Genomic DNA, 26,437 nt, shown 5'->3' on the forward strand with positions numbered 1-26,437 from the left:
TTCCCTGGGCCTTGGGTATAGGGATTGTTTCTTGAGGCAAAACTTGTTTTGAGAGTGCATGTGTCTGTGTGTGAATTTCCCTCCCCTCACTCTGCCATTTCATAGGTTCATATGCTAGGCTAGCAAGCTGTTAGCTTCCAAATGACTCTCCTATCTCTGGGTCCCATTTCCTATAGGTGTGCTATGATTACAGATGCTCACTGTCATATCCAGCTTGGGTTCTGGGGATTGAACTCAGGCCATCAGGATGGACTCACTGAGCTTTGTCCCTGGCCTCTTTTCGATTTTTGAGACAGGTCTAACTCTTGTTACCCAAGCTGGCCTCAAACTCATGCAATCCTCCTGCCTTAATTTCTTGAGTGCTCAGATTAAGTCATGAGCTACCATGCCCAAATGTGTGTGTGTGTGACGCGCGTGTCCACAGAAATGGGTGTGCATATTATACATGTGGAGAGCAGAGGTTGCTGTTAGGTGTCTTCTTTAGTCACCCTCTACCTTCTTTTTTTGAGGCAGGGCCTCTCACTGATTTGGCTAGGCTGGTTGGCTGGCAGCTTCAGGGATCTCCCTTCCCTCTCACAGCACTGCTGCCACAGCAGCTTCTTACGTGGGTGCACTGAACTCAGGTCCTCACAATGGGAAGCAAACACTTTACCGACTGAACCATCTTCTCCTCTTCCCAGACCCTTGGCTGTTTGTCCTGGGAGCTGTTTTCCAGTTTTCTGAGCAAGGACCTCTCTAACTGCACTGTACTGTATCTACTCATACATTCTGACTTCGGGCTTTTATTTCATTCTTCCAAGTTATAATTTAACACCAACAACAGTGAGCCCTTCAGCATTATTTCTGTGTTTCTCTGAGAGGACCTGGTATGATATTTTACATTTAATTATTTGGTATGAACAGTCACTGTTTTTGATAACCATGTATGTTTTAGTGTACACTGCTAACAGGTGTTTGCTATTTAGAATATTTAGACATTTAAATTGTTAACATTTCAAATTACATGGTAATGGTTTGGAACTATAAAATAAACTAGTAAAATGTTCATTACTAGCCAGCTCAGTGATGTAAACATAACCTCATATCTTCTTGAATCGGTTATAGCACATGAAGGAATAAAATTGTCTTTCTGTGATTTATGAGTTATAAACTTGAATTATCACCTGTGTATCATTTACTTAAAGAATTAAGCTATCATTTTGCATGATAGAATTTAACACGAAGAATAAGAACATTTGAATTATTTCTAGATCTATGTAAATTACACTTACTTTGTAGAAAAAAATGATAAGGGCTGGGGCTACAGCTGAGTAGTAGTTCTGACCTAGACACAAAGGCCTTGTGTGTAGTTTCCAACACCACAAAATGATAACCAACTAATAATTACTGTTGTTATGAATGCCACAGTGAGTTTGAGGTCAGAGGACATTCCTGTGAGCTAGTTCTTTCTTCCTGTGAGTCTACGAGACAGAGCCCAGGCTGTCAGGTTTGTGCAGCAGATCCTTACCTGAGGCTTTCTTGTGAGCCCAACACACTGCTTCTGACAAGAAATGCATTCTGTCCTACTTTCCTAGATCGTAAGTCACTCAAGGTGATCTGGGGTCAATCTCCTTTCCTATTTTGCTACTGAGGCAACCACACCTTTTAATGCTAAAAATATTACATGCATATAGATACTTGCTGCATTTTATTAAGAGACTGTGCTTAGGGATGTTGTTATAGTGGTCATAAAATTTTTGTAATTAAAAAGTCACAGTTATGACTTACAAATATGAGATACTAGCAAGTTCTGAAATTAGTGGGAAGATTAGTGGCCTACTCTGGTGATCAGATGGCTGAATACCCTAACTGTCATCATAGAGCCCTCATCCAGTGACTGATGGAGGCAAATGCAGAGATCCACAGCCGGGTGCCAGGCTGAGCTCCAGGAGTCCAACCGATGAGAGAGAGGAAGGATTCTATGAGTAAGGGACATCGAGATCATGATGGGAAAATATACAGAGACGACCAGCCAAACTAGTGGAAACACATGAACTGTGGACCAATAGCTGAGGAGCCCCCATGGTACTGGACTAGGCCCTCTGGATAGGCGAGACAGTTGTTTAGCTTGAACTGTTTAGGGGGCCCCCAGGCAGTGGGATCGGGACTGGCCATGGTGCATGAACTGGCTTTTTGGAGCCTAGTGCCTATGGTGGGACACTTTTTGCAGGCTTGGTGCAGGGAGGAGGGGCTTGGACCTGCTTCAACTGAATGTACCAGGCTCTGCTGACTCCCTATGGGACACTTTGCCTTGGAGGAGGTGGGAATGGGGGATGGGTTGAGGGGAATGCTGAGGGGTAGGAGGAGGGGGGATAGGGGAATCTGTGGTTGGTATGTAAAATGAATAGAAAATCTCTTAATAATTAAAAAAAACTACAAAAAAAGAGACTGTGCTTAGGGATGTTGTTATAGTGGTCATAAAACTTTTGTAATTAAAAAGTCACAGTTATGGCTTACAAATATGAGATACTAGCAAGTTCTGAAACTAGTGGGAAGATTTTTTTAAGAAGAAAAGATATTTACATATCAATGAATAAGGCAGAGGGTGATAGAAGAAGATATCCAATGCTCCTTTGGCTGCTAAATGTGCATGGATATATTTTCACACTCCTCCCACACATAAAACATAGATATACAAGTTGAGGTACTTTTTAACAAAGGGCTATCAAAACTCAAACATAAATTCAGCATTTCATCCTTTTATCTGTCCTCAAGTGGATATAAAGGAACATGAGACTATGTAGCAATAACCACAAAGGATGCCTAAGAAACAAGCAAGCAAACTGTAAGATGATCTGAAATAGATGGAACAGAACAGGCAGAGGTGTGATCCAAGGGAGATCTTTCCTATGGTATGGCTGACAGGTGGCAAAGTGTGTTAAACAGGGAGTGGGAGAAATGGTTGTGAGACAACAAATGCTGGAAGCATCAAGGCACCTGAAACATCATTAGCATCTTCGTGACCCTCACCTTTCTTGATTCTCCATTTGAGCAGTATTAGAACCAGGAGGTCCCTCTATATCAGGCCAACTCTGTTATACTCTCCCCACTTGCCAATCACTTGTGCCAAAAAAGTAATCTTAACTAGGGCCAGCTTTCCTAGCTAGAGGAACCTGAGGTCTCAGTAGAGTCCTCTTGGGAAAGAGCTGTACTTGCTCTCATACCTGTGCTCTCCTCAGCCTGATTGAAGCCGCAGATCTGGCAGATGCTCTGGACCCACTTATTCATGTCGGCCTCTGTCTCAGCCACCAGGTAAAAGGTGCGTTCACTGGTCTTGATATCGAACACAAAACTGTCCTGCAGCTCTTTCTTGTTGAAGGTCAGGCCTGCATCCACCTGCTCACACAAGTTCAGGTTGATGATCCGCAGGGGTTTCTTCGAGTGCTCGTTCTTGTAATATTCCAGAACATCTGGGTCGCCACTCATCCGGCCGCTCCGCAGTATAAACCAGCGTTTCTTCCAGGCCTAAATCACCAGAGACACAGAAAGAAGGAGAAAATGCCATTAGTTATGTTAAAGCTTTTAGCAGGTTCTCATACACCATTGATTGAGGATGGGTATGACAGGGTAGGGCCTGGAGAGAAAGGCTCCAAGATCATCATGTGAGGGACCCACCAGATTGCTCATTGGATAAAGGTACCTGCCACCACGCCTAATGATCTGAGTTCAATCCCTAAAACCCACAAGGTATGAACGTTATCATTTGACCTCCACATACGCATCATAGTATTTGTGTCCAGCAAATAAACATGTAAATAATTAAGATTATCATATAAAAGAAGCCAGTTGACAAAGGAAGACTGGGAACCTCTGGCCATTGGCTACATGTAATAAAATAAGAGCATTTCCTAACAAGAAAAACAAAAAACAAAAACAAAAAACAAATGCCTAAAACTCAAGCTCTCTAAATGAGGAAGAAGGAGAGTGTTATATGTTACCTATAAAGAATCCAGACTGTCAAGGCCAGAGGGCCTGGGACCTGTGCCAGCTCTCTAGCTCACTTCATTCTCAGTGTGCCTTTCTTTTCTTAATAAACTGTCTCTATTTCTATCACTATCCTTGTGTCCCTAGTCCAGTTCTTTATTCTGGGACACAAGAGCCCGGAAATCTCAGTTGGTGCCTCCTGGACTCATACCTATTAACCTAGGGACTGCTGGACCCTTCAGGTACTCATGGCCTACATTTCCCTTTCAGATTCCTCAGCTCAATAATGGAAGATGGTTTTAGAACATGTTAGTACAGGAGTAGTGCAGCTACTCCTTTAGACTAGATACATACTCAGGCTAGGGAGTATTTGCAAAGCCATAAAAATCTTAGCTTACAGATTAAGGCACTGTGAGTTAAAGCAACAATGTTATACCAAGTGTAGCAGAAAAATAAATTTCCTAATTTCCTACAGTATGCCTCTTTCATTGAAAAATCACTGCTGAGAAATCTTTGTGGGAATTCTCTGAGTATCTACCTTTAGGGCCTTCCCCTCGTCTTCAGTCCTATTTACTGACATAGTTTTCCTAAGACTCGTGGAAGTTACTTGCTCATGTCAAGCATTCCATCTATATTACTGAATGAAAAATGTCTTATATTATCCCACATTATGGAATTTAAAACTTGACTACATATGTTCTTATGCTGTCTTCTACATTGTATCTCTTTAAAATGACTGAATAAACTCTGAGCAGAACTGATACACAGTGATAAAAAATAAACCCCTAAACAACCAAAAACTAAATACAGTTACAGAGCTTTGGGTTGAGTCTGAGCTCTACTACAGACTCATTGCATGATTTTTCAACTAAGTTACTTATTTCTTTGGATCTTTCCTTATTTACAGAATGAGAATCATAACCATCACTATCACCATCTACCCTATTTATGAGAGGGCTTTTTAATGCAAATGAACCAGAGTACTATAAATGTCAATAATTTATTATTATTATCATCACAATTCCTTCAATCTTCAGGGAGCTATATTAATTCTACCAATACTTCACACTCCCCTTTTATCCTTGTCCTCAATCTCTTCAGTAATCAATGCTCTTGATCCATCCTTATAATTTCTTTGCTTCTTTTTCCATTTCTCTTGTTTACTTGGCAAAACCACAACCTCCAGCTAAGTCTAGTGTTCTGTCTACTCTACCTCAAGTGATAATAGCTATGCAAGGTAGAGGGAAAGTAGAATAGCTAGCTGCAGATTGCCTTTCTTGGGCCTTCACACAGGCCACTCACAATGCCGAACCATCTTATTGACCTAGTCCAGGACTTTCTTGTACTCTTTGTCAACAATCTCTGATCTTCTCTCTTTAAATCTCCAAAACTTCATGAGGAAATACAATCAAAAGAGATCCGGTGCCACATTTACCAATGCACCTGCCTCCACAGCCGCATTCTCTGGTGAGAGTACAGGCAGTTCTCTTAATAATTTATAGCAGCCTTCTTCCCTAGGCACACACCCTTTCACCCACCTGGAACATCGCTTCAACAACCGTGCCCTCTCCAGAGTAGTGGCTTCATCCTTCCCTGCAAGAATCATTTCCACCATCTCAGGAAAAAGGTAGAAGGTGTCATGATTCCATCTTCATCTTTGACTAGGGTTCAGCTTTTCAATTACTCTTCAGTTAAGCTTCAGTTTCTATAGCACTGTGCTTATTGGTTTTTGTCTCCTCCCATATGAAGGTACTTTCATTGGGCTACTCCTCACTACTTCTGGGATACTGTATCAAAGGCTGTGAAGACTCCAGTGCTGCTAACTAGTTCTTGGGCCTTATTGTGATCGCTCAGGAACATTTTACAGTGGTCTATTATTGGCACACCTTCACTGTGTCACCTTTATTGACACACTTTCTTGATAGGCTTTGGCATCCACTCTCAATTTCCCACTTGGTATTGCTTTTCCAGATGCCATTGCTGTTTTTTTTTTCCTATTCTCTAAGCCCCAGAATGTTCCAATGCTCAGTTCTCAGATGGACTGTTTCTACACCCACCGTTGGATCAAAGCCATCTACTTGCTGTAATTTCCAAATGTCAGCCCCCAGCCTAACCCTATCTGAGGAACCTGAGTCCTATACCCAACTCTCCATTATTAAGCATTTCAAAACTAGTATGTTAAAAATGGAACTTCCAGCCAGGCATAGTGGCTCACATCTGTCATCTCAGCATTTGTCTAGGACAGGATTGTTGCCAGTTTGACACAGTGACAACCAGGCCAGCCTAGTATACAAGATGAGACTCTGTCTCAACTCTTATCTACCTCCAAAATTTGGCCTTCTAATATCCCTCAGACTCATTTTTTTCCTATAATCTTTCCCATCTTAATTATGGCTATAACATCTTTCCTATGTCAAAGGTAACTATTCCCATATTCAATATTTAATCTATCAGCAAATTCCGTCAGTGAAAGAGTTCAAAATATCTGTTCCTTATCTTCCCTGATATTCTCTAATTTCGTTGTGTGTTTATGTGTCCGTGTGCATGTTACAGTGTGTGTGTGTGTGTGTGTGTGTGTGCGCACGCGCGTGCGCGTGTGCGCACGTGCATGCGTGTGTATGTCTGAGAACAACTTGCTGGGGTCAATTTTCCCCTTCTACTATGTGCCTATTAAGAATTGACCTCAGGTCACTGGGCTTGGCAGCAAATACACCATCTCACTATCCCATAATTGCATTGATTTTTATACCCTTCATGATTCCATTCAACAATCTATTCACGAAAGTGAGGTCAGAAAGCAGGATAGGATATAAATCAAGGTAGGCTGTGCTTCTCTGCATGAAATCACTGTCTACCCACTCAGAGTAAAAACCAATTTCCTTTATGATGGCCCCTTAGCCTAAGTTACAATTTGGGTCTTGGATAATTCCAAAGTTTTGGTCTTAGGTTGTGATGCTATTTGGGAGGTTGTAGAATTCTTAAGAAATAAGGCCAAGTGAGAGAACTTAGGTCATTGGTGACGTGACTTTGAAGAAACTATAGGACTCTCTTCTTTTCTCTGTTTGCTTCCTGGCCAAAGACAGCAGCTTGCTCTAACACGTGTCTCTGTCACAAGGTACTTCCTTACTATAGCTTAAAACAACAGGAGCAACTGAAACCTCTAAACTGTGATCCCACATAAGCCGCTTTTCCCCTCCTGTTTCTCCCTCTTCGTGGTGCTGAGGATTGGACCAAGGGCTGCTGTTCTCTTTTCCCTTCTTCACAAACACAGCCTGCTGTGCCTGAACCTCCGTCATTACCTCACGTCAATCTTGTCCATTTTGTTGTCACACGGCCTTAAACACTGCCAGGCACATACCTGCCTCAGGCTCTTAATTTTAGTTGTTCTTTCTGGACACATGTGCCTTCTCCCAGTGTCCCATTCCTTATTCTTTATTCAGGTGTGTATCCACACGTCACATTGTCGAGAAGCTGCTCCCCACCCCCTCCCGTAGCAAGTACTCACATTCTTCTTTCTTCTGGTCGGGTTTCACTGGTCTCATTGGTCTTATTAGCACTCACACCATTTCTGTGGATTGTCTGCACTCACTTCCCGGAATGGAACCGCCACCAGCACAGGGACCCTTTCATTCTCCTTTGTTTTCCCTTCTGCAGGGTTTTGAATGAGAAGTGTCCCCCATAGGCTCAGAAATGTTAATACTTGGTCCCTAGTTAGTGGTGCTGTCTGGGAGGTTTAGGAGGTGTACCTTTGCTGGGGAAAGTGTGTCACTGGGGGTGGGCTCTGAGAGATTACAGCTTTGCCCCACCCCCAGTCTGATCTCTCTCTTCTGTCTGAAGAGATAAGCATTCAGCTGTCTGCTCCTGCTACCACGCCTGTCACTTGCTGCCATGTTTCCCCCATGATGGACTTTTATCCCTCTTGAATCATAGGCCCACACAAACTCTTCCATAACTGTCTTGGACAAGGTGTTTTTTATCAGCAATAGAAAAGTAACCAATGCACCTCCTTACTTCCATGCTATAGTCACAGTATTTAGAATACTGCTTTGCACCTAAATAGCAATCAATAAATATGTCCATTACTTGATTGCTTTCTAGCATAAAGTCCTTATGGCACTTAATTGGTCAAGGGGACTATACATGAGGTCTGATAAGCCTTAGATTAAATTAAAATTGAGGTATTACCATATATAATAAAGTTGAGGAAAAATAAAAATAAAAAGGCATTTAATTATAGTCACATAAAATCTTGTCCCGGCCATTGTTTGTGAAACTCTGTATACTTGTATAGATGTACCCAGTAGGTGCTGTATACAGCTATATATAGAGTGAGTGTACGTGTGTGTGTGTGTGTACATATATGAATACATCAGCATTTTGTAAGCAGTCGTTTATGGCCTATACTACTCCTTGGAAGGAGAACCTGGGAAGCTCTTAAAGTACCCATAGCAAACATCATTTTCTTCTTTTTGAGATGTCTCTGTGTATTTGTTCATACTAGAACCTGAACATCAATGATTTAGGGACAGCCCTTTCCAGAGAGACAGGCACTGGAGGGAATACTTAACTCAAGCAGCAGCTAACCTATTAAATCTACTTTTCAATGTACCATAGTATTTGTACACTTTATATTATACACAGTATAATATACGCTGTTATATATATATATGTCAGGTTCTTCTTCCAAGGAAGTAGTACAAGCCAATAAACAGCTGCTTACAAAATGCTGGTGTATTCATGACACAGCAGGTAATGCTGTCTCTAGCTCACATCCCTCTTCTATCATAACTGCTCTCCTCTGTTTCTTGGTATTCTTACATACCAGGCAATATTCTAGAGCAGTGGTTCTCAACCTTCCTAAAGTTGCATCCCTTTAATACAGTTCCTCATGTTGTGGTGACCCCCAACGATAAAATTTTTATTATTCTTAAATGTAATTTTTCTACTGTTATGAATTGTAATGTAAATAGATGATATGCAGGATATCTGATATGTGACCCCTGTGAAAGGGTAATTCAAGCCTCAGGTTGAGAACCACTGTTCTTGATGCTAAAGATATAGCAAGAACTTCTGGTCCTAAACTTTTTTTTTTTTTTATGAAAAAGCTATTACTTCTTAAATTATTTTTTGTGTGTTCCTTTTTAAATTTTTTTTATTCATTTTACATACCAACCACAGATCCCCCTCTCATCCCTTTCCCACTAACCCCCAACCCTCATCCCCTCCTCCAACAGGGTAAGTTCTCCCATGGGGGGACAGCTAAGCCTGGTATATTCAGTTGAGGCAGGACCAAGCCTCTCCTTGTTTAATCAGGGGTGAACAAGTTGTCTGACCATAGGTAAAAGGATCCAGAAAGCCAGCTCATGCACCAGGGATAGATCCTGATCACACTGCCAGGGGCCCCTCAAACAGACCCAGCTACACAACTGTCTCCCGTGTGCAGAGGGTCTAGTCCAGTCCCATGCAGATTCCACAGCTGTTGGTCTAAAGTTCCTTTGAGCTTTGTTCAGTTGTCTCTGTAGATTACCCCATCATGATCTTAACACACCCCCCCACCCCACCCCCCGCTCATGTAATCCCTCTTTCCTCTCTTTGACTGGATTCCCAGAGCTCGTCCTAGTACATGGTTGTGGATCTCTGCATCTGCTTCCATCAGTTACTGGATGAAGGCTCTATAGTGACAGTGTTCACCAATCTGATTACTGGGGTAGGCCAGTTCAGGCACCCTCCCCACTGTTGCTAGTAGTCTAATCTGGGGTCATCCTTGTGGATTCCTGGGAATTTCCCTAGCACCAGATTTCTTCCTTACCTCATAGTGTCTCCCTCTATCAAGGTATCTCGTTCATTGCTCTCCCACTCCATCCCTCCCCCAGCTCAACCATCCAGTCCCCTCATGTTCTCATCTCCCATCTCCTACATTCTATTGCTCCCCCATCCCAAGTTTACTCATTGAGATCTCCTCTGTTTCCCCTTCCCAAGGTGATCAGTACATCCCTCTTAGGGTCCTCCTTGTTTCCTAGCTTGAAAGACTTGCATACAAGAACTTTAAGTCCTTGAAGAAAGAAACTGAAGAAGATCAGAAAATGGAAAGCTCTCCCATGCTCATGGATAGGTAGAACCAACAATTAAAATGGTAATCTTACCAAAAGCAATCTACAGATTCAATGCAATCCCCATCAAAATCCCAACACAATTCTTCACAGACCTTGAAAGAATAATACTCAACTTCACATGGAAAAACAGAAAACCTAGGATATCTAAACTTCTAGTACCTTGGACTTGGGAATTTCTTTCTCCAAATCTGCATTTCAATTGTTTGTATGCTCTTATTTACTTTAAGCTTTGAGTCTCTTGAGGCTACTAGGTTCAGCGTGGCCACCAGGTACCTGGCACAGTGTTAACATATGGGAACTCAGCAAAAATGTATTGGCATTTTTTCATTCAATGAGTACATAATTTATTCATTTTACTAGGTGTAATTTAAAAATAACTTTTTATAACAGAAAATAAGAAAGGTACGCAAGAGGCTCACAGAAAAGAGAACAAGATAAAAGTATGTGTTGGAATCTCCATGATTTGAGTTCTTTAGCTCTGCCCTTTCATTCTGAGCAGTGCACATAATAAACATTTATGAAGGGGTTTGGGAGCGTTAGCTGAAAATGCCCATGACACAGATATGAAAAATTACTCTTGGATTACTAACACATAATATTACTAACACATAAAGACAATATGGAAACACAAGTCTTGAATATTCTGTAAAAAGAAAGTTTTCCAGGACTGTTCTCATATACACAAAATCTTGGAAAAAAAAAATTAAAGTAGATTACAGACTTAAATGCAATTCAGTAACCCAAAGAGCCAGGTAACTAAGTGGGGCTTAGTATGAGGAGGTAGAGCTGATTTGTACATGCAAGACATATTTGAAATTAACAAACATAACCCACCATATAGAAAGGCTAAAGCAGAAAACAATGTTGCATCAATGCAGAAAAGAATATGCATTCATTTTAAAACCTCAGAAGACAAGAATATAGTTGAACTTGTTGAATCTGATAAATTGCATAAAAAGACCAGTATCTAATGTTATAGGTTACAGTGAATTCTGAAAGACTGACAAAATTGGAAGCAAGACAAAGACAATCACTTCTAATACCGTGCGGGAAGTTCTAGTCATGTGACAAAGGAGGAAACAGATATAAGAAACATACAGACCAGAAAAAGAGGATAAAGACAAAAGAAAAGAAAATCACTGTCCTATTTTCAGATGACATGATTATTTATGCTGAAAATCCACAAATAATTGCAAAATAATTCTGAGAACATGGTGGTCACAGGATACAAGATAAGTTAAAAAAATCTATTTACTTTTAGACTACTTATTCTCTAGTCTAGCAATGAATGTTAGCATAGACAATAAAAAATATACATTGGAGCTGGGTGGATACCTCAATGGTAGAGTGCTTGTTTACCATGAATAAGACCCTAGGTCCAACCTTCAGCACCAAAAACAAGGAAAAAAGAAAAAACAGCAACAACACAGGATTATTTATAATCACTTTTTTAAAAAAAAGCATAAATCTAACAAAACGTTGTGCATGCAGAACATATATGTTACAAACTATATAATGTTGATAAAAATTAGTCAAAGTAGTCCTAAATGTTTCAACAGACATGCCACACATTAGAATTATCAATACATTACATCTTCCAAAACATACACACACACACACACACATATATGTTTACCACAATAATTATAAAAATCCCAATGGAAAGTTTTGTTGATATAGACAAGCTTATTCTATAGTATACATGGAAAGAAAACAGGATGAAAACAGATAGGACAATTTTGGAAAAGAAGATTAAAATGGATAGAATCAGGGCATTATATTTTAAAAAAATTATTTTATGAGTGTTTTTAGTCTGTGTACCATGTGTGTTTATGTGTGTGGTACCCTTGGCTGGAGTTGTGGATGGTTTTGAACTACCATGTTGATGCTGGGAATTGAAACTGGGTCCTCTGAAAGAGCAGCTGGTGCTCTGAACCACTAAGTCATCTCTCCAGCCCTAGTGCACGTATTTTAAATGTTCTATAGCTCTAGCAATCAAGACTATATGTACTGGAGGAGAGTTACAAACATACAGAACAAGGAAACAGGACAGAGAACCGAGAACTAGAACCACATGACATACCCACTGATTTTTATTTACTTCTATATTACATGTATTTGTTGGGGGGGGGGATGTGTACCACAGTGCAAGTGTAGAGGTCAGAGGACAACTTGTAGGAGTTGGTTTCCTCCTTCCATCATGTGGGGTCTGGAGATAAAATTTGGGTTGCCAGGTTTGTTAGTAAAAACATCTTTATCCACTGAAATATCTTACTGGCCCCACTGATTTTGATAAAGGTGTAAAAGAAATTCAGTGGAAGACAGACAGCCTTTTCAATAAATGGTGCTGGAGAAACCGAGAATCCACGGAAAAAGGGCCTGGGGAAGGAGTGGTAGTACATGCCCATAATACCAAATGCTCAGGAGGAGGCTGAAGTAGTAGGATTATGAGTTCTGGGCCAACTTGGCCCACACAGGGAGACCTCCCATGAAAAACAAATAGGCTAACAAAACAGTAACAAAAGATGAATCATGGATTTGAAAGTAAAATGTCAAAGCTATAAAATATTTAAAAAGTAAATAAAGAATGGGATGGCTCAGCCATTAAGGGTGTTTGTCACTTTCCCAGAGGACAGGAGTTAGGTTCTCAGCACACACAAGGTGACACATAGTCCCCTGTAACTCCAGCTCTAGGGGATCTGACCCTGACCCCTGTAGGCACTTTTGTGCACATGTGCATGAACACATACACAGATCCCCCTCCAAATAAAAAAAATCAATCTTTTTTTTTTTTTGGTTTTTTTTCGAGACAGGGTTTCTCTGTGTAGCTTTGCGCCTTTTCCTGGAACTCACTTGGTAGCCCAGGCTGGCCTCGAACTCACAGAGATCCACCTGGCTCTGCCTCCCAAGTGCTGGGATTAAAGGCATGTGCCACCACCGCCCGGCTCAATCTTTTTAAAAAATGTAAATATGTGGAAATTTTTGTCTTATGACGAATCAACAAGTTTTGTTGTTGTTGTTGTTTTTAAGTAGTCAGTGAAAACAAAGATGAACTGTGGTCTATGCTATGTGAGATAAAGAAGAGAGGCAAGACACAAACATTCCTTTTAAGTGACTTAAAATATTTATCAAGTTTCAGGAAGATAAGGCATTAATGTACAGCCCTAAAAGAAGAAGCAGCGTTTTAAAAGTATCACAAAAAGAGACACAATGTCCTAGCAGATCACTGAAACAGAAACTCAAACTTCTGGAGACAGTGGCAGACAGGGGGGAAGGGAGAGAAAAGGGGGAAAGGGAGGGACACAGAAGAGAGAGAAATGAATGACTATAAACAACCAGGAAGGCTGTAAAGAAAGGAGAAAGTCTTTTCTTTAAAAGACACACAGTACAAACAACCCCTGGGCATGGGGAAAAAGATAAGACAGGTTTGGAAAATTCTGTGAGTCTCTTAACTGTAGAAGGGAGGAAAGGGCGGGCTTGGAGGCCCTGTAAGGCCTTCAGAGCCACACTAAGAAGCCTCATCTTTATCGGTATTGGGAGGCACTGCAAAGTGCACAGCAGCAAGAAATGTTAAATAGTGCTCTGTACCTACTTGTTCAAATGTCAAATAGTGCTCATCTAGCAACGAGCAAGGTGAACCAGAGAAAGATAAATAAATAAGAGAAAAAAAGAACAAAAATCAAAAAACCCAACAACAACAAAACCCAATCTATTTTGGAAGTTGTTGCTATAGCTTTCCATGGTCAGAGAAAATGGCAATCTAAATGAGAATAATGTGACAGTAGGGTCATTAGCTTGGGCAATACAGTCAAGACCTTGCCTCAAAACAAACAAACAAGCAAACAAACAAAAACAGAAAAGCCAAACTCAAAAACCACCAAAATGAGTATATGAAATAAATAAATAGAATAGTAATAATCAAGACAGAGAGGAAGAGATAATGCTTAAAGAAGTACATAAGATAGATATATACTGTCAAAAAAATAAAGCTAGAATTTGTGTCTAGAATCAAGTAGATATCACCACTTGCTCTGATGAAACAGAAGTGACTGTTTTCCTTTTGTGCCCAAATCTAGTCAGAAAACAAAGCATTTCACAATTCCCCAGACCACAGAGACACAAATGTGGGTACACATGACCTGGAAGTTGCATCACACTCCGGCCGTTGAGCAGAGTGCATGTCATGTGATCCTGTCTGTCCTTTGGGTTAGGTCTGTACATGTGCAGAACAAGGTCATGACTTCCTCCTATTGCTCTTTGGCAACTAGAAAATTAAAATAGGCCCCAGTTGAGACTTAGGATGGCTAGATCACATTTTAAGTATTCTGTTGATGGTGAAGGATCTAAACAAAAATCCTAGTATATCAGCCTCCAGTGAGATTCCCTGGAATCACCCATGAGTGTTCTGCTTTACACATGAAACAAGAACTTGATTGTTTTTTAGGTTATTTCACACATTAAAGTTGAACTAGGCTAGTTCCTGCAGGAGAGTTGTCTTTTGTTTTAAGAAAGAACTTCCTAAAAGCCCTTTTAGCTTCAGCCCTGAAAAATTTTTTTGTTTGTTTTGCTTTTTAAAATAAATTTATTTATTTATTCATTTTACATCCCAGCCGCAGTTTCCCCTCCCTCCTCTCCTCCCAGCCCTTTCCCCCCCACCTCCCTTCTGTACCCCTCCCCATCCATTCCTCCTCCATTTCTATTCAGAAAAGGGCAAGCTTCCCATGGATATCAACAAAACATGGCATATCAAGTTTCAGTGAGACTAAGAACCTCCCCTTGTATTAAGGCTTAACAAGGTGACCCAGTATGAGGAACAGAATTCCAAAAGCCAGTAAAAGAATGGGAGACAGCCCCTGCTCCAACTGTTCAGAGTCCCACAACTGTCACATATATGCAGAGTGCCTGGGTTAGTCACATGTAGGCTCCCTGGTTTATCGGTTCAGTCTCTGTGAGCCCCTATAGCCCAGGTTAGTTGATTCTGTGAGTTTTCTTGTGGTGCCCTTGAACCTTCTGGTTTCTATAATCCTTCCTCCCCATCTTCTGCAGGATTCCCCGAACTCTGCCTACTGTTTGGCTGTGGGTGTGCATCATTTATCAGTTGGTGGATGAAGCCTCTCTGATGACAATTAGGTTAGGCACCAATCTGGTCATAGGAGATGGCCAGTTCAGGCTACTTCTAAAACTCCAGACTCTTCTATTCTTCCTTTAGTATTATACCAAAGAAAACAGAACTCTTCTTGAAGTACTAAGGATTTTCTTAGACCTTCTCTGGAAATTAGAGAATGTTTAATACTGGAAATTCTGAAAAAGAGACAGCCTAGGGTAGTGATCAACAAAGTTTCCCATAAAGGGCAGACTATAGGGCATATAGTCTTTGGTAAAGCTACTCAAATCTACAGTAGCATGAACACAGCAATTTACAAGCAAACAGATCTAGCTTGTATTCACAAAACTATTCCCAAAGAGTAGTGCAGGGCTGTTTGCTAAGCCCTGGATTAGGATAAAGTAGAAGGGATAGGAAGAGAGGTAGAAGGTGTTCTTAGGAGGATGTGCTTAACAAATGGGTGAGAGACTGAACTCTGTTCCATCCTGGACAGCCTCTTATGGTGTTCACTAAGACAATCTGATATCACAATACCTTATTTAACCAGATTACTCAGATTCTTGGAAGCAAGAGCTGTGTTCTTCTGAATAGCCAAGCTAGGCAGAACCTTCTATTACTTTCTTCCCTGGCAGTTGAAAATATTTCTTAAACTCCACAATCTTCTGCCTTGCCTTAGGTACTATACCCCAGATAACAGAACTCTTCTCTGATGACTACAGTTTTCTCAGTGCTTCCAATCATCTTACTCCAGATCCTGTGGCTAAACTTGTAGAAGGGCAAGGCATTTCTTGGAAGAGAGTTTTGCATAACTTCTAGAAATGGGTGTGTCCTTTTAACTTCCCTCTTTCTGATGAAGGTAAAACCAAAAACTGCCAATAAGCCAAGAGATGCCTGTCAAGTTAGGATTACAGTCCATCAAAACCTAACAGAGGCTACCACACCTCAATACATCAACTCTAATACATATAACTCAAAATACTTTATCTTTAAAAATCTCCTTGCTTTCCTTAAAAAAAAAAATCACCATAACTAACTCTAAATCTACCCCCACCCTCCAGACCTCCAAGTAACGACAGGATTGGAATTCTACTTTAAGCAATCATAGACACAGCAGATTTGATCAGACTTATGAATATAATTATATACTAATTTATTTTAGTGTAAAGTACATCAGGCTAGTCTTCTGTCTTATTATACCCAGTATAAGCATGGAGAGAATACACTCCTGGAGGAATTCTTCCCGAGAGCAGAATGGCTCTAGAGTTATGTTCTAGGAATCTTTCAAGTGCTCTGGACTCCAGGGACTTCATACTTTGAGGGAATCAAAGAAAGCATTTCCTGAGCTCCTGCAACATACCATGTGCTTTCCGTCCCTTATAATATTTAATTATTAAACCAGTGAGGCATGGTAAACATACTTCCCTTTTCATAAATTGGAAAAAAAAGTTCAGATGCTATACAACTAACAAACATCACAGCCTCAGATCTTCTTATCCTAGAGGTCTAGTGAGAGCTCAGAAAAGAGCTTGAGGAGATAGAGACAAACTTCTGATAAACTTTGAGAAACACTGGCCAGAGAGTTTTGGAGAATATTCAAGTTTATAGTTAACTGATGATTACAGAAGACAATAGCAGGACTAGAATTTAGGTGTTAGCTCTCAGTACAAAGTTAACTGGTACATGAGAAGTGAACCCCCAGGAGAAGGCAGTATAGTTACTTAATCCTGACTTATTTGTTATAAAAGTTCTCTCAGGCTCCAGATGAGCACAGAATTAGCTTTATCTAATCACGAGACTGTTACACTGAGGTCAGGACTCTTTTTATCTCAGCATTTAGCACAGTACTTAGAACTCATAGTGTACTAGATAACAGTGATAGTCATAATTAAGGAGCAAAAGGAAAGAATATCTGTTTGCTTTTCTGTTTGTAAAAACAGGAAAAGTGAATAAAACCAAAGCTCTCAGACTGTTAACCTGTTAATGTATTGTCATACCTACCCTGGATGAGGTAGTATTTCACAGACATCAGAAACACAATGGACATCCAGGAAAAGCTCATGTTCTATATTTGAAACAACAATAACGATAGGTTATAGTGGTAGACCATAAAGTATGGGAAGAACTTCCATTGAGCCACAGTGGTTAGCTTGGCAATCAGCACACAGCCAAGTTAGTTCAGTGGTATTAAGATCCAACTCCAGCACCATTTTATATATTAACACAAACTCTCTCTATCAATGCACAGGGGGCTGTGGTGATTTGGGCTTGAAATTCAGGGATGGCTATTTGCAACCTAGGAATAGTTAACCCAGAGAGAGCAGAGTTCTACGGTGAATCCTGTGCCAGGTATGGTAAAGAAGTAGGAAAGAGGATAATCAAAAGTTCGGTTAGTCTAAGCTACATAGGGATGGAGGTGGAGATAGCAGGGGGCCAGTAGGACAGAAATGACTCCTGATGAAATCTGAGACTTAAATCAAACTCACTCTTGAGCCAAGTCTCTCCTTGGATCTGTTGGTTCAGGTAGCTAGATTCTCATTTAAACTTCTCTCACCTACAAAAATCTTCCTCTCCCTTTCTTCTAACAGTTCACCACATCTATCAAATCTACTAGTGTCAGACTTTTTAAGACCTTATGGTCTTCAGAAAGGACAGGCAGGTGCAATCTGTAGTGTAACTCATTATATACAGGTTGGTGCTGGATCAGTGACATGAACAAAATTTGTGGATTCTCAGAGCCTATTCTGCCTGGGAAGAGTCAGGGAAACTTACATTAGAGATATTTGGGTTGGACCTTAAAAGATGGAACGTTCTACCAGTTAAAGAAAGAAAAATGTTACAGGGAGAAATTTTCAAGCAAAGAGAATGAGTCAAATTGACTCTTGATACTCTAGGAAGTTATGGTTAGTAAAGTCAGTGCAATGAACTAGTGACTACTGAATCATTACTCTAGGGGAAATATAGGATTATGCTTCTGTGAGCCTGTACTTACACTTCTTGTTTGTTTGTTTGTTTTTGAGACAGGGTTTCACTATGAAGCCTTGGTTGTCCTGGGGATTCCTATGTAGACCAGGCTGGCCTGGCACTCAGAGATTGGCCTGCCTCTGCCTCCCAAGTCCTAGGATTAAAGGCATGTACCAGCTCTTTACATTTTAAAAAAATGATCCTTGTTCTCAGTGTTTCTGTTCATAGACACCTTATTTAATATATATTGTTGTTTTATTAGCACAAAACTCAGGGTCAACAGCATGAACAAAGCTTATTGAACATAATTCTTTTCTCAGTAAAACACATCCCAGTCTTCTGCTTAGACACACATAACATAACACCTCAGCATTGGAAGTATTTAATAGAATCACTAACAAAAAGTGTAAGAATCACTAACAACACACACACACACACACACACACACACACACACACACACACACACACACACACAACCATTGTACTAAATGGACCATGAAGAAACATTTATTTGCAGTGGAGAGTTAAATAACAAAGCAGGGTATTGTCTTGTTCCGCATCAGCAGGGAAAATGCATATCAGTTAGCTCTAATTTTCCACTGTTCTAGACATGTGCTTGTAGTCTAGGATTGACTGTGAAAGCAGTGTCTTACTCCACTTGCACTGATATAACATAATACCTGTGACTGTAGCACAAATTTATTGCTCACAGTTTTGCAGGCTTGGCAGTCCAAGATCAAGATATCAATAGTTTGGGTGTTGTGGGCCTGTTCATAATAAATTGTACTTTCAATGTAAAAGGGGCTCAGTAAGTTCTCTCAAGCCTTTTTATAATGGCATGGCTACCATTTGTGACTGCTTTGTCTTCTGACCCACTCAATCACTGTCCAAGGGCCCATCTCTTAACACTAACATATTGGGGATTAGATTTCCATAAATGAATTTTCAAGAGGCACAAACAATCAGGCACATGGTACAGATTGATTTGAGGGATTCAAAAATTTAGTGAGTAGTATAATTAGTGAACACAGAATCTAAAATATATGAATATGAGAATGAATGCATATTTAAAAGTCTGGTCTGCTCAAAGTATAAAGCCAGGTTTGGTGAAATTGATGGGGAAAGGAAATCATTGAAATTAAGGCTAGAAAGGTAGTTGGGGGAATTTAAAAAAGGGTCTTATATGCTGGCTCAATTGTTCTCGGTGCCAAATATTACTATGCAGTAAAATATGAGATTTCTTCTACAGAACAATATACTTTTTAGTGTTTGCTAGTAACTAAGAAAAGCTACTGTAAGTCAATTAACCCAATTATTTTATTAATCAGCATAACCACATATTTTGTAGGGGAAGGGAGTTAAAAATTCATGGAAAACAGTCTATAAGATGCTTGGTATGATAGAGTATGTGTGTTGTGAAGGACCCAGGATATACTAGCCCACTCCGTGGGAATTAGTGTCATGTAGTGGGGAGCAGCCTAGGCAGAAGGGAACAGCATGTGCAAAGGCACTGGAGAGAAAGTAAGCTTGGCCCAGGGAGAAGCCCACAGGGGTCACGGCAGGAGCACAGTAAGCAAAGAGAGAGGCCGCAGGAGGAAAGGAAAGGAAGGTGCAGGCCTTGTACGCATTTGATGAAGTTTAGATTTTAACTTGACAGAACACAATCCCTCAATAGGGATTAGGAATTAATAAATCGATATGTTAACAACCAAAGATGCAGGCTTGAGAACAATGCAGTACAGTTTTTGTTTATAATAAATACAGCTTGAACGACTTGGTGGGCTACATTACGACTTTCAGATGGGAAGAGAATCCTAGCTATCTTTCTGAGACAAGGCTACTATAACACCACATCAAAGACAAAGAGTCCAGGTGAATTGGACACATATGAAGGGGAGCAGATCACATCTGGGAAGCCAAAGAGCCTTCTGTCAGTAATTACATTGCATCCTAGGAGATTGATTTTTGAAAGACCAGGTCAACCTTCCTGCACAGGACTCAAAACCCATTAATGGAATTACCTCTCCCATTAACAAAGCAACACATAAGCTGTTGCCAGTCATTTGAGTTTTGGAGGAAACAAAGGTCATTCCATTGAGGGACACCACTGTCGTGTCCTTGAATGGTCTGATTTAAGTCATATTTTAAAAACTGAATTAAGCAAAGTTTACCAGGAAAAACTGGGCAAAGTTAAGTGAAAAGCAGACAAATAATGTCCATAAATACAGCTAAATAGTTCCCTTGGGAACAGAGCCTTACTTCTTGCATCAAACCCCACCCCCAAATCAGACTCTGTATTTTAAGTATATCTGATTGTGTTCTAGCCGTGTCATAATCCTCTCACTAGTGCACTGTCTGCAATAGTGCTATTTAAAATTTGGTGTGAATCAGGATCAGAGACCTATCCAAAATGCAAGTAGGTACACTGAATTCTCAGTCCTGGTAGTTCTGGAGTCCATGAATACAAAACTCAAAGAATCTAGTACAGAATATCTGAGGACTGTTGTCAGTGATGACTGCTGGGATGCGGTTCTGAGAATGTGATCAGGAGGTTGGAGGTTTGGGTTACACTCTAGCTTTGTCCCTAGAATATGAACCTGGGAAGGAAAACAGTTTCCTGCTCTGGCCTTTGTTTCCTCATCTATGTCAAACCCATGTTTGGCCTGTTTAACTTCTAACACTGTAAGACTACAAGTAAAGACAAGGGTTGAATTACGTAAGGGAGAGCTTCTGGATAGTCTCTTAAGGTGTCTAGACTGCATATACATGAACGTATCACATAATCCAATGTTTTCTGGACACCTCTGTATTGCCCACCTGAATACAACAATACACAATGGAATGTACTGGTCATGAGCAGGTATTAAAAAGTGCCTCCAAGGTACAAATGAACTGGGCATGGAGCTCTTCGGGCGTCTGCTTTTCTTTGCTGGCCACATTGGTGAAAATGGAGGTAGTCATTCAAAAGATGGAAGGAGGGATTGAAACTAATTCCAGGTGATTAAGTCAGGTAATCAAGTAAATGACCTGACTCTGTGCAACCCCAATTTACTGTACTCTGACTGTTGGAGTGTATACATAGTTAAAAAAAATTCCTATCCAGGCTATTCTACAGCCCTTCTGAGAGCAATTGAAGACTTTCATTTAGTGTATAAGGGGAGGCCTATACACAGAATTAGAATAGCCCCAGGCTCATCCTTCCTTTCCTGGTTTTATTTTTTTAATAGAGGTATAATTTGTGTTCAATAAAATTCAGCCATCTTAAGAGTTCAGATTCCTTTTTATGTTTTGTCATATTACTGAATTAAACAAGATTTCTAGGGGCTAGAGAGATGGATCAGTGGTTAAGAGACTAGACAGTCTTACAGAAGACCTGGGTTTAATTCTCAGTATCCACATGGTGACTCATAACCGTTTGTAACTACCATGGGACCCAACATCCTCCTCTGACTTCTGTAGGTACCAGCATGCCCATGATACACATGCATACACACAGGCAAAACACTCATTCACATAAAATCAGCCTTTACATGTTTTGTATAGAGTCCATCCTTAGAATTAACAAAAACTGCACAGGATATGTGTGTGTGTGTGTGTGTGTGTGTGTGTGTGTGTGTGTGTGTGTGTGTGTGTTTAAAGGGAACTAATGTCTTATTTCAACCTTGGCTTGCCTTTTGGTCTTCTAATTAGTTTTTTTTTTAATCGACAATAAATGCCTATATTCATTTTGCCATTGATATCCTTTAAAGAAAAATGTCTTTGACTTCGATGAAGCACCCTTTCTTTCCTTTCCTCTTCTCCTGGCTCCTTCTCCCCACTACCCCATCTCTCAGACAGGATCTCATTCTATAGTCAAGGCTGGTTTAAAACTCACTATAATTTTCCTTGCCTCAGTCTCCTGAATGCTGGGTTAAGACTAATTTAACATTTAAAAAAAAGACTTCAAGGTTTTATCTGTCTTATTTGTCTTATCTAAGAACCTTTTCCGACCTCAAAGTCAAAGCCTTCCTGCCTTATTTTCTTATATATCTTACAATTTTACCTTTTATATTTATCTGATGCACATTTGTAGATAATGTAAAGGATCATGTTCTTTGCCCTCCACCCCATATCCAGCTGTTCCAGAACCATTTGTTGGAAAGAAATTATCTTCTTTATCAAGTTACCTTTGCATTTTGTTGAAAATTCATTGATGAAATGTATGTACATCTATTTCTAGACTCTACTATTCAATTGATCTTTCTATTTATACCCGTACCACAAGTATATACTTATACCATTACCACAATATCTTACTGAAATTTTATAGCAAGCCTTAAAATGGATAGTGTTGGGTCTTCCAGCTTTCCTCTTTTAAAAAAGTTGCTTGGTTATTCTAGATCCTTTGCATTTATTTCCATTATTTTGGGAATGATTTCTTTCTCAGGTGCTGGCTAGAATTCAGAGAAGCTATAAATGCCTGGAGTTTTCTTAATGGAAGTTTTAAAATTGGCATTAAATTTTAAATAGTGCTATTTAGATTTTAAAATAAGGCTATTCAGAGTTTTATTCTCTTTTGTTTTTTTTTATTATTTTTTAACATTTAAAATATATGTGTATTATGTGTATATGTGCCCATGATTGCACGGGGGTGGGGTGGGGTGGGTAGATCGGGATTCATATGTGCCACAGTCCATATGCAGAAGTCTCAGGACAACATACAAGAGTCAATTCTCTCCTTCTACCATGAGGGTCTCAGGGATAGAACTCAGTTTGCCAGTCTTGGTGGCAGGTGCTTTTATCCGGTGAGTCACCGTTTGTTTTTTCTCCCTATATATTCCAAACTGGCCTTAAACTTCAGTCCTCCTAATTAGAGACATATCACCATATGGTATCAGTTTATTTAATACACCCTCTACAGAACTTATTAATCTCATACATTACCAAACTTACTTAGGTAAAGTTATGCATAACATTTTTCTATTATTTACAAAATGACATACAATTCATATACCATAAAATTTACTCCATGTACCATAAAATTAAAGTATATAATTCACAATTTTGTTGAATATTCACAATGTTACATAAATATCTCTAATATTTAATTCCAGAACATTTTGTCATGCCCCCCCAAAAAACCCCGTGAATGACCAATCTCTCCCCAACCCCCTTCTCCCAGTCACTAGAAACTACTCATCCATTGCCCTTTTAGTGTCCACATGATATGCAGTGATGAGCTGACCCATTCTGCAACTCTCAGTGCAAAATCCAAAGAGCTCGAGTATATCACACATACTCCGAGGCTCTGGAGAGAGGAAAGGAGAAAACTTTTCCATAAAGTTTGTTAACCTTGTTGCTGCACAGAACTGTTCACTGACAATGTGCCAAGCTATTAAATGCTTTTTATTCCTTTAGTGCTGTAGGGTCAGTCCCCTCTAGCTACCTGGTACCTGCAGCTGACAATAAAATATTATTTTCCTGGTGCAATATGATGCAAAGTCTGGGAGGCACTAACCTACAGCACCAAGCCTCAGCTGCTCAGAACAGCACTCCAGGGCCTCCTTTCATTTGGCTGCAAAATGCTTCCTGGGGTGGTTTTCTGTCTTTTCTCACTCTGTTTTTAAACATTCTAGACTACAGGCAAACCAAATAGCTTTGTGAAAATAAGCCCTGCAATTTTGTGTCTTTGGGATGATCTCTGTCAGAATCCTATTAATCCTCCAAGAGTCTACTCAAATGTTTAGTAGTTTTCCTCATTCTCAGAGGAAAGGTGGGGATTGAGCCTTTCCTTCCCCATACACAAAAAAGTACTAAGCTAATACAAATTGAATGCTCAGCTCTGATGACCTCTCAGAGTATTAGTTCTTACTTGTACTTTTTAAATTGCTTTATGTCAGAGACAGTAAGGGGAATATCTTCATCATCTTGCAGATCATAGACCAGAAAAGAGTATCCACTGGGATGGATGTAGAGCTGAGACAAGAACTCAAGTCTCCTTTTACCAGACCATGTCATTGTGTTTTTAGATAGATAGATAGATAGATAGATAGAGAGAGAGAGAGAGAGAGAGAGAGAGAGAGAGAGAGAGAGAGAGAGAGAGAGCGAGAGCGAGAGCGAGAGCGCGCTGCCCCACATTCCCCAGCCCTCCACACCACTTTTGAGACTAGGTCTCATTTTGTATCCCAGGTTGGCTTTCAACTCACAACAATCCTCTTGTCTCAACCTCCTACATGATAAGATTACAGGTGTCAGTCATCACACCCAGCCAGACCTGCCACTTAAATTACAAAAATAAAAAAATCCTAATAGTGTTCTATATAATGTATATCGACGTTAAGTTATAAGATTGGTAGCAGGTTGAAGAACAGGATTTTAGACAGAAGTGAATTCTGAGTTTTTAGGCAGGGAGAGTATTCCACTGATGAAGGGAGAATTCTGGTTGCCCCGAAGCCTTCGTTGTCTTCTTTTTAAAGTCTGATGTGTATGGCTGTTTTGCCTGCCTGTATGTCTATGTACCATGTGCATGCAGAGTTCAGAGGAGGGCACGGATATCCTTGGAACTGAACTTACAGATGGTTGCTAGCTGCCATGTGGGTGCTGGGACTCCAACCTAGGACCTCTGGAAGAGCAGTCACTGCTCTTAACTGCTGAGCCATCTGTCCAGCCCAAATTGAAGCATTCCTTCTAATTTTGCAATCTACTATTGGCCACCTCACTGGTTCACAGTTGTCTGTACACAAAGGAAGATGCTGATAACTTCAGGGAATATAGCATTGGGGCATTTTCGTCTCAAGAAATTTTTACTTCAAGCCATCTTTCTCTGGTTATATGTGACTGAACACTGTGGCTAAGTAAGTTTCAGAGTCTAAATTCAGTTTTTCGACAGTATTTCATTTCTTGGCATTCTGATTCTGAGATATAGGATTCCCTCTGTGTCTTTGGGCATTGTAACTATGACTGAACTATGCCATTAGTTTCCACGGTTCTCCAGATTATAGATGACATGTCATGGGACTTCTTCACCTCCATGAATCAATTCCTATAGTTAGTCCTGCCTTACCTATCCACCTTATCTAGTCATCTATCCTTTTAATTCATTTCTCTGAAGAATCCATACTAATGCAAATAGTTATTTGAGGTTTTCAATAGATTTTTATAAGGAAAATGAATCAATACACTGGATACTCTCTCCTAGTAAGCTACAAGGCTGATAAACAAATGGATATGTACCTATTTCTATCTATTTGTTCAGAGACAGAATCAATAAAGGGGGCTACACATAAGGATAAAATACTTGCCAGTACTAAGATCATATATAATAGCTGTCTTAGTTCAGGTTTCTATTGATGTGAAGAGACACCATGATCAGGGCAACTCTTATAAAGGAAAACATTCATTTAATTGGGGAGGCTTGTTTACAATTCAGAGGTTTAGTCCATTATTGTCATGGCAGAAAGCAAGGCAGCATGTAGGCAGACATGGTGCTGGAGAGACCTCACAGTTCTATATCTTCCATAGGCATCAGGAAGTGGTCTGTCTCACTGGGAGTGGCTTGAGCATATATGAGACCTCAAAGCCTGCCTCCACAGTGACACAACTTCCTCCAACAAGATCACACCTACTCCAATAAGGTCACACCTCCTAATAGTGCCATTCCCTTTGAGGGCCATTTTCTTTCAAACCACCACAACAGCCAATAAAAGAGTAGTCCAACAGTTAAAAGCACTGTTATTCATGTACATTGATCAAGAAGGCCAAGTTCAACACTGTGTTTCAGGGTAACACTTCAGCCTGCAAGGTAGGCTAAATTAATGAACCATTCTCTTATTTTCCAGATGGATTTATCAAATTTTAGCATCCATCAGAATTACCTACAGTCCTTTTTCCAACACAGATTTCTGGGCCTCATTCCAAGCATTTCTGATTCAGAAGGTCTGGTATTTAGAAGAATCTGAGAAATTATACGGTTCTCCTTTTTAATTAATTTGTTAACATTTTATTTATTTCGTGTGAATGTATGAATGTGTGCATGTTGATAAACTGTGTACCACATCATGTGTGTGGAAGCCAGAGGATAACTTGCAGGAGTCGATTCTAGTCTCCCGCTGGGGGATCAGGTTATTAGGCTCCGTTGCAAGTGCCTTTCCCATTGAGCCATCTCACCAGCCTAGACTTTTCATTTTCTAATAAGTTTCTAGATGTTGCTGCTACCAGTTCTAGATCATGTTTTTTGTTTGTTTGTTTGGTTGGTTTGGTTTGGTTTTTCAAGACAGGGTTTCTCTGTGTAGCCATGGCTGTCCTGGAACTGCCTC

At 40.1% G+C, this 26,437-nt stretch overlaps 1 protein-coding gene across 1 annotated transcript in view; it reads right to left on the reverse strand.

The window, feature by feature from the left end:
• Gab2 (GRB2 associated binding protein 2) overlaps nt 1-26,437 on the reverse strand; it is a 156,919-nt gene that overhangs the window by 49,197 nt on the left and 81,285 nt on the right. The window contains exon 2 of the mRNA XM_052713659.1: nt 3,204-3,504. Within this exon, the coding sequence (XP_052569619.1) occupies nt 3,204-3,504 (301 nt within the window). The remainder of the gene's footprint in view (nt 1-3,203; nt 3,505-26,437) is intronic.

The sequence above is a fragment of the Peromyscus californicus genome, unplaced genomic scaffold (genome assembly GCF_007827085.1).
Source record: "Peromyscus californicus insignis strain IS unplaced genomic scaffold, ASM782708v3 Scaffold_4__1_contigs__length_199733344, whole genome shotgun sequence".
NCBI lineage: Eukaryota > Metazoa > Chordata > Mammalia > Rodentia > Cricetidae > Peromyscus > Peromyscus californicus.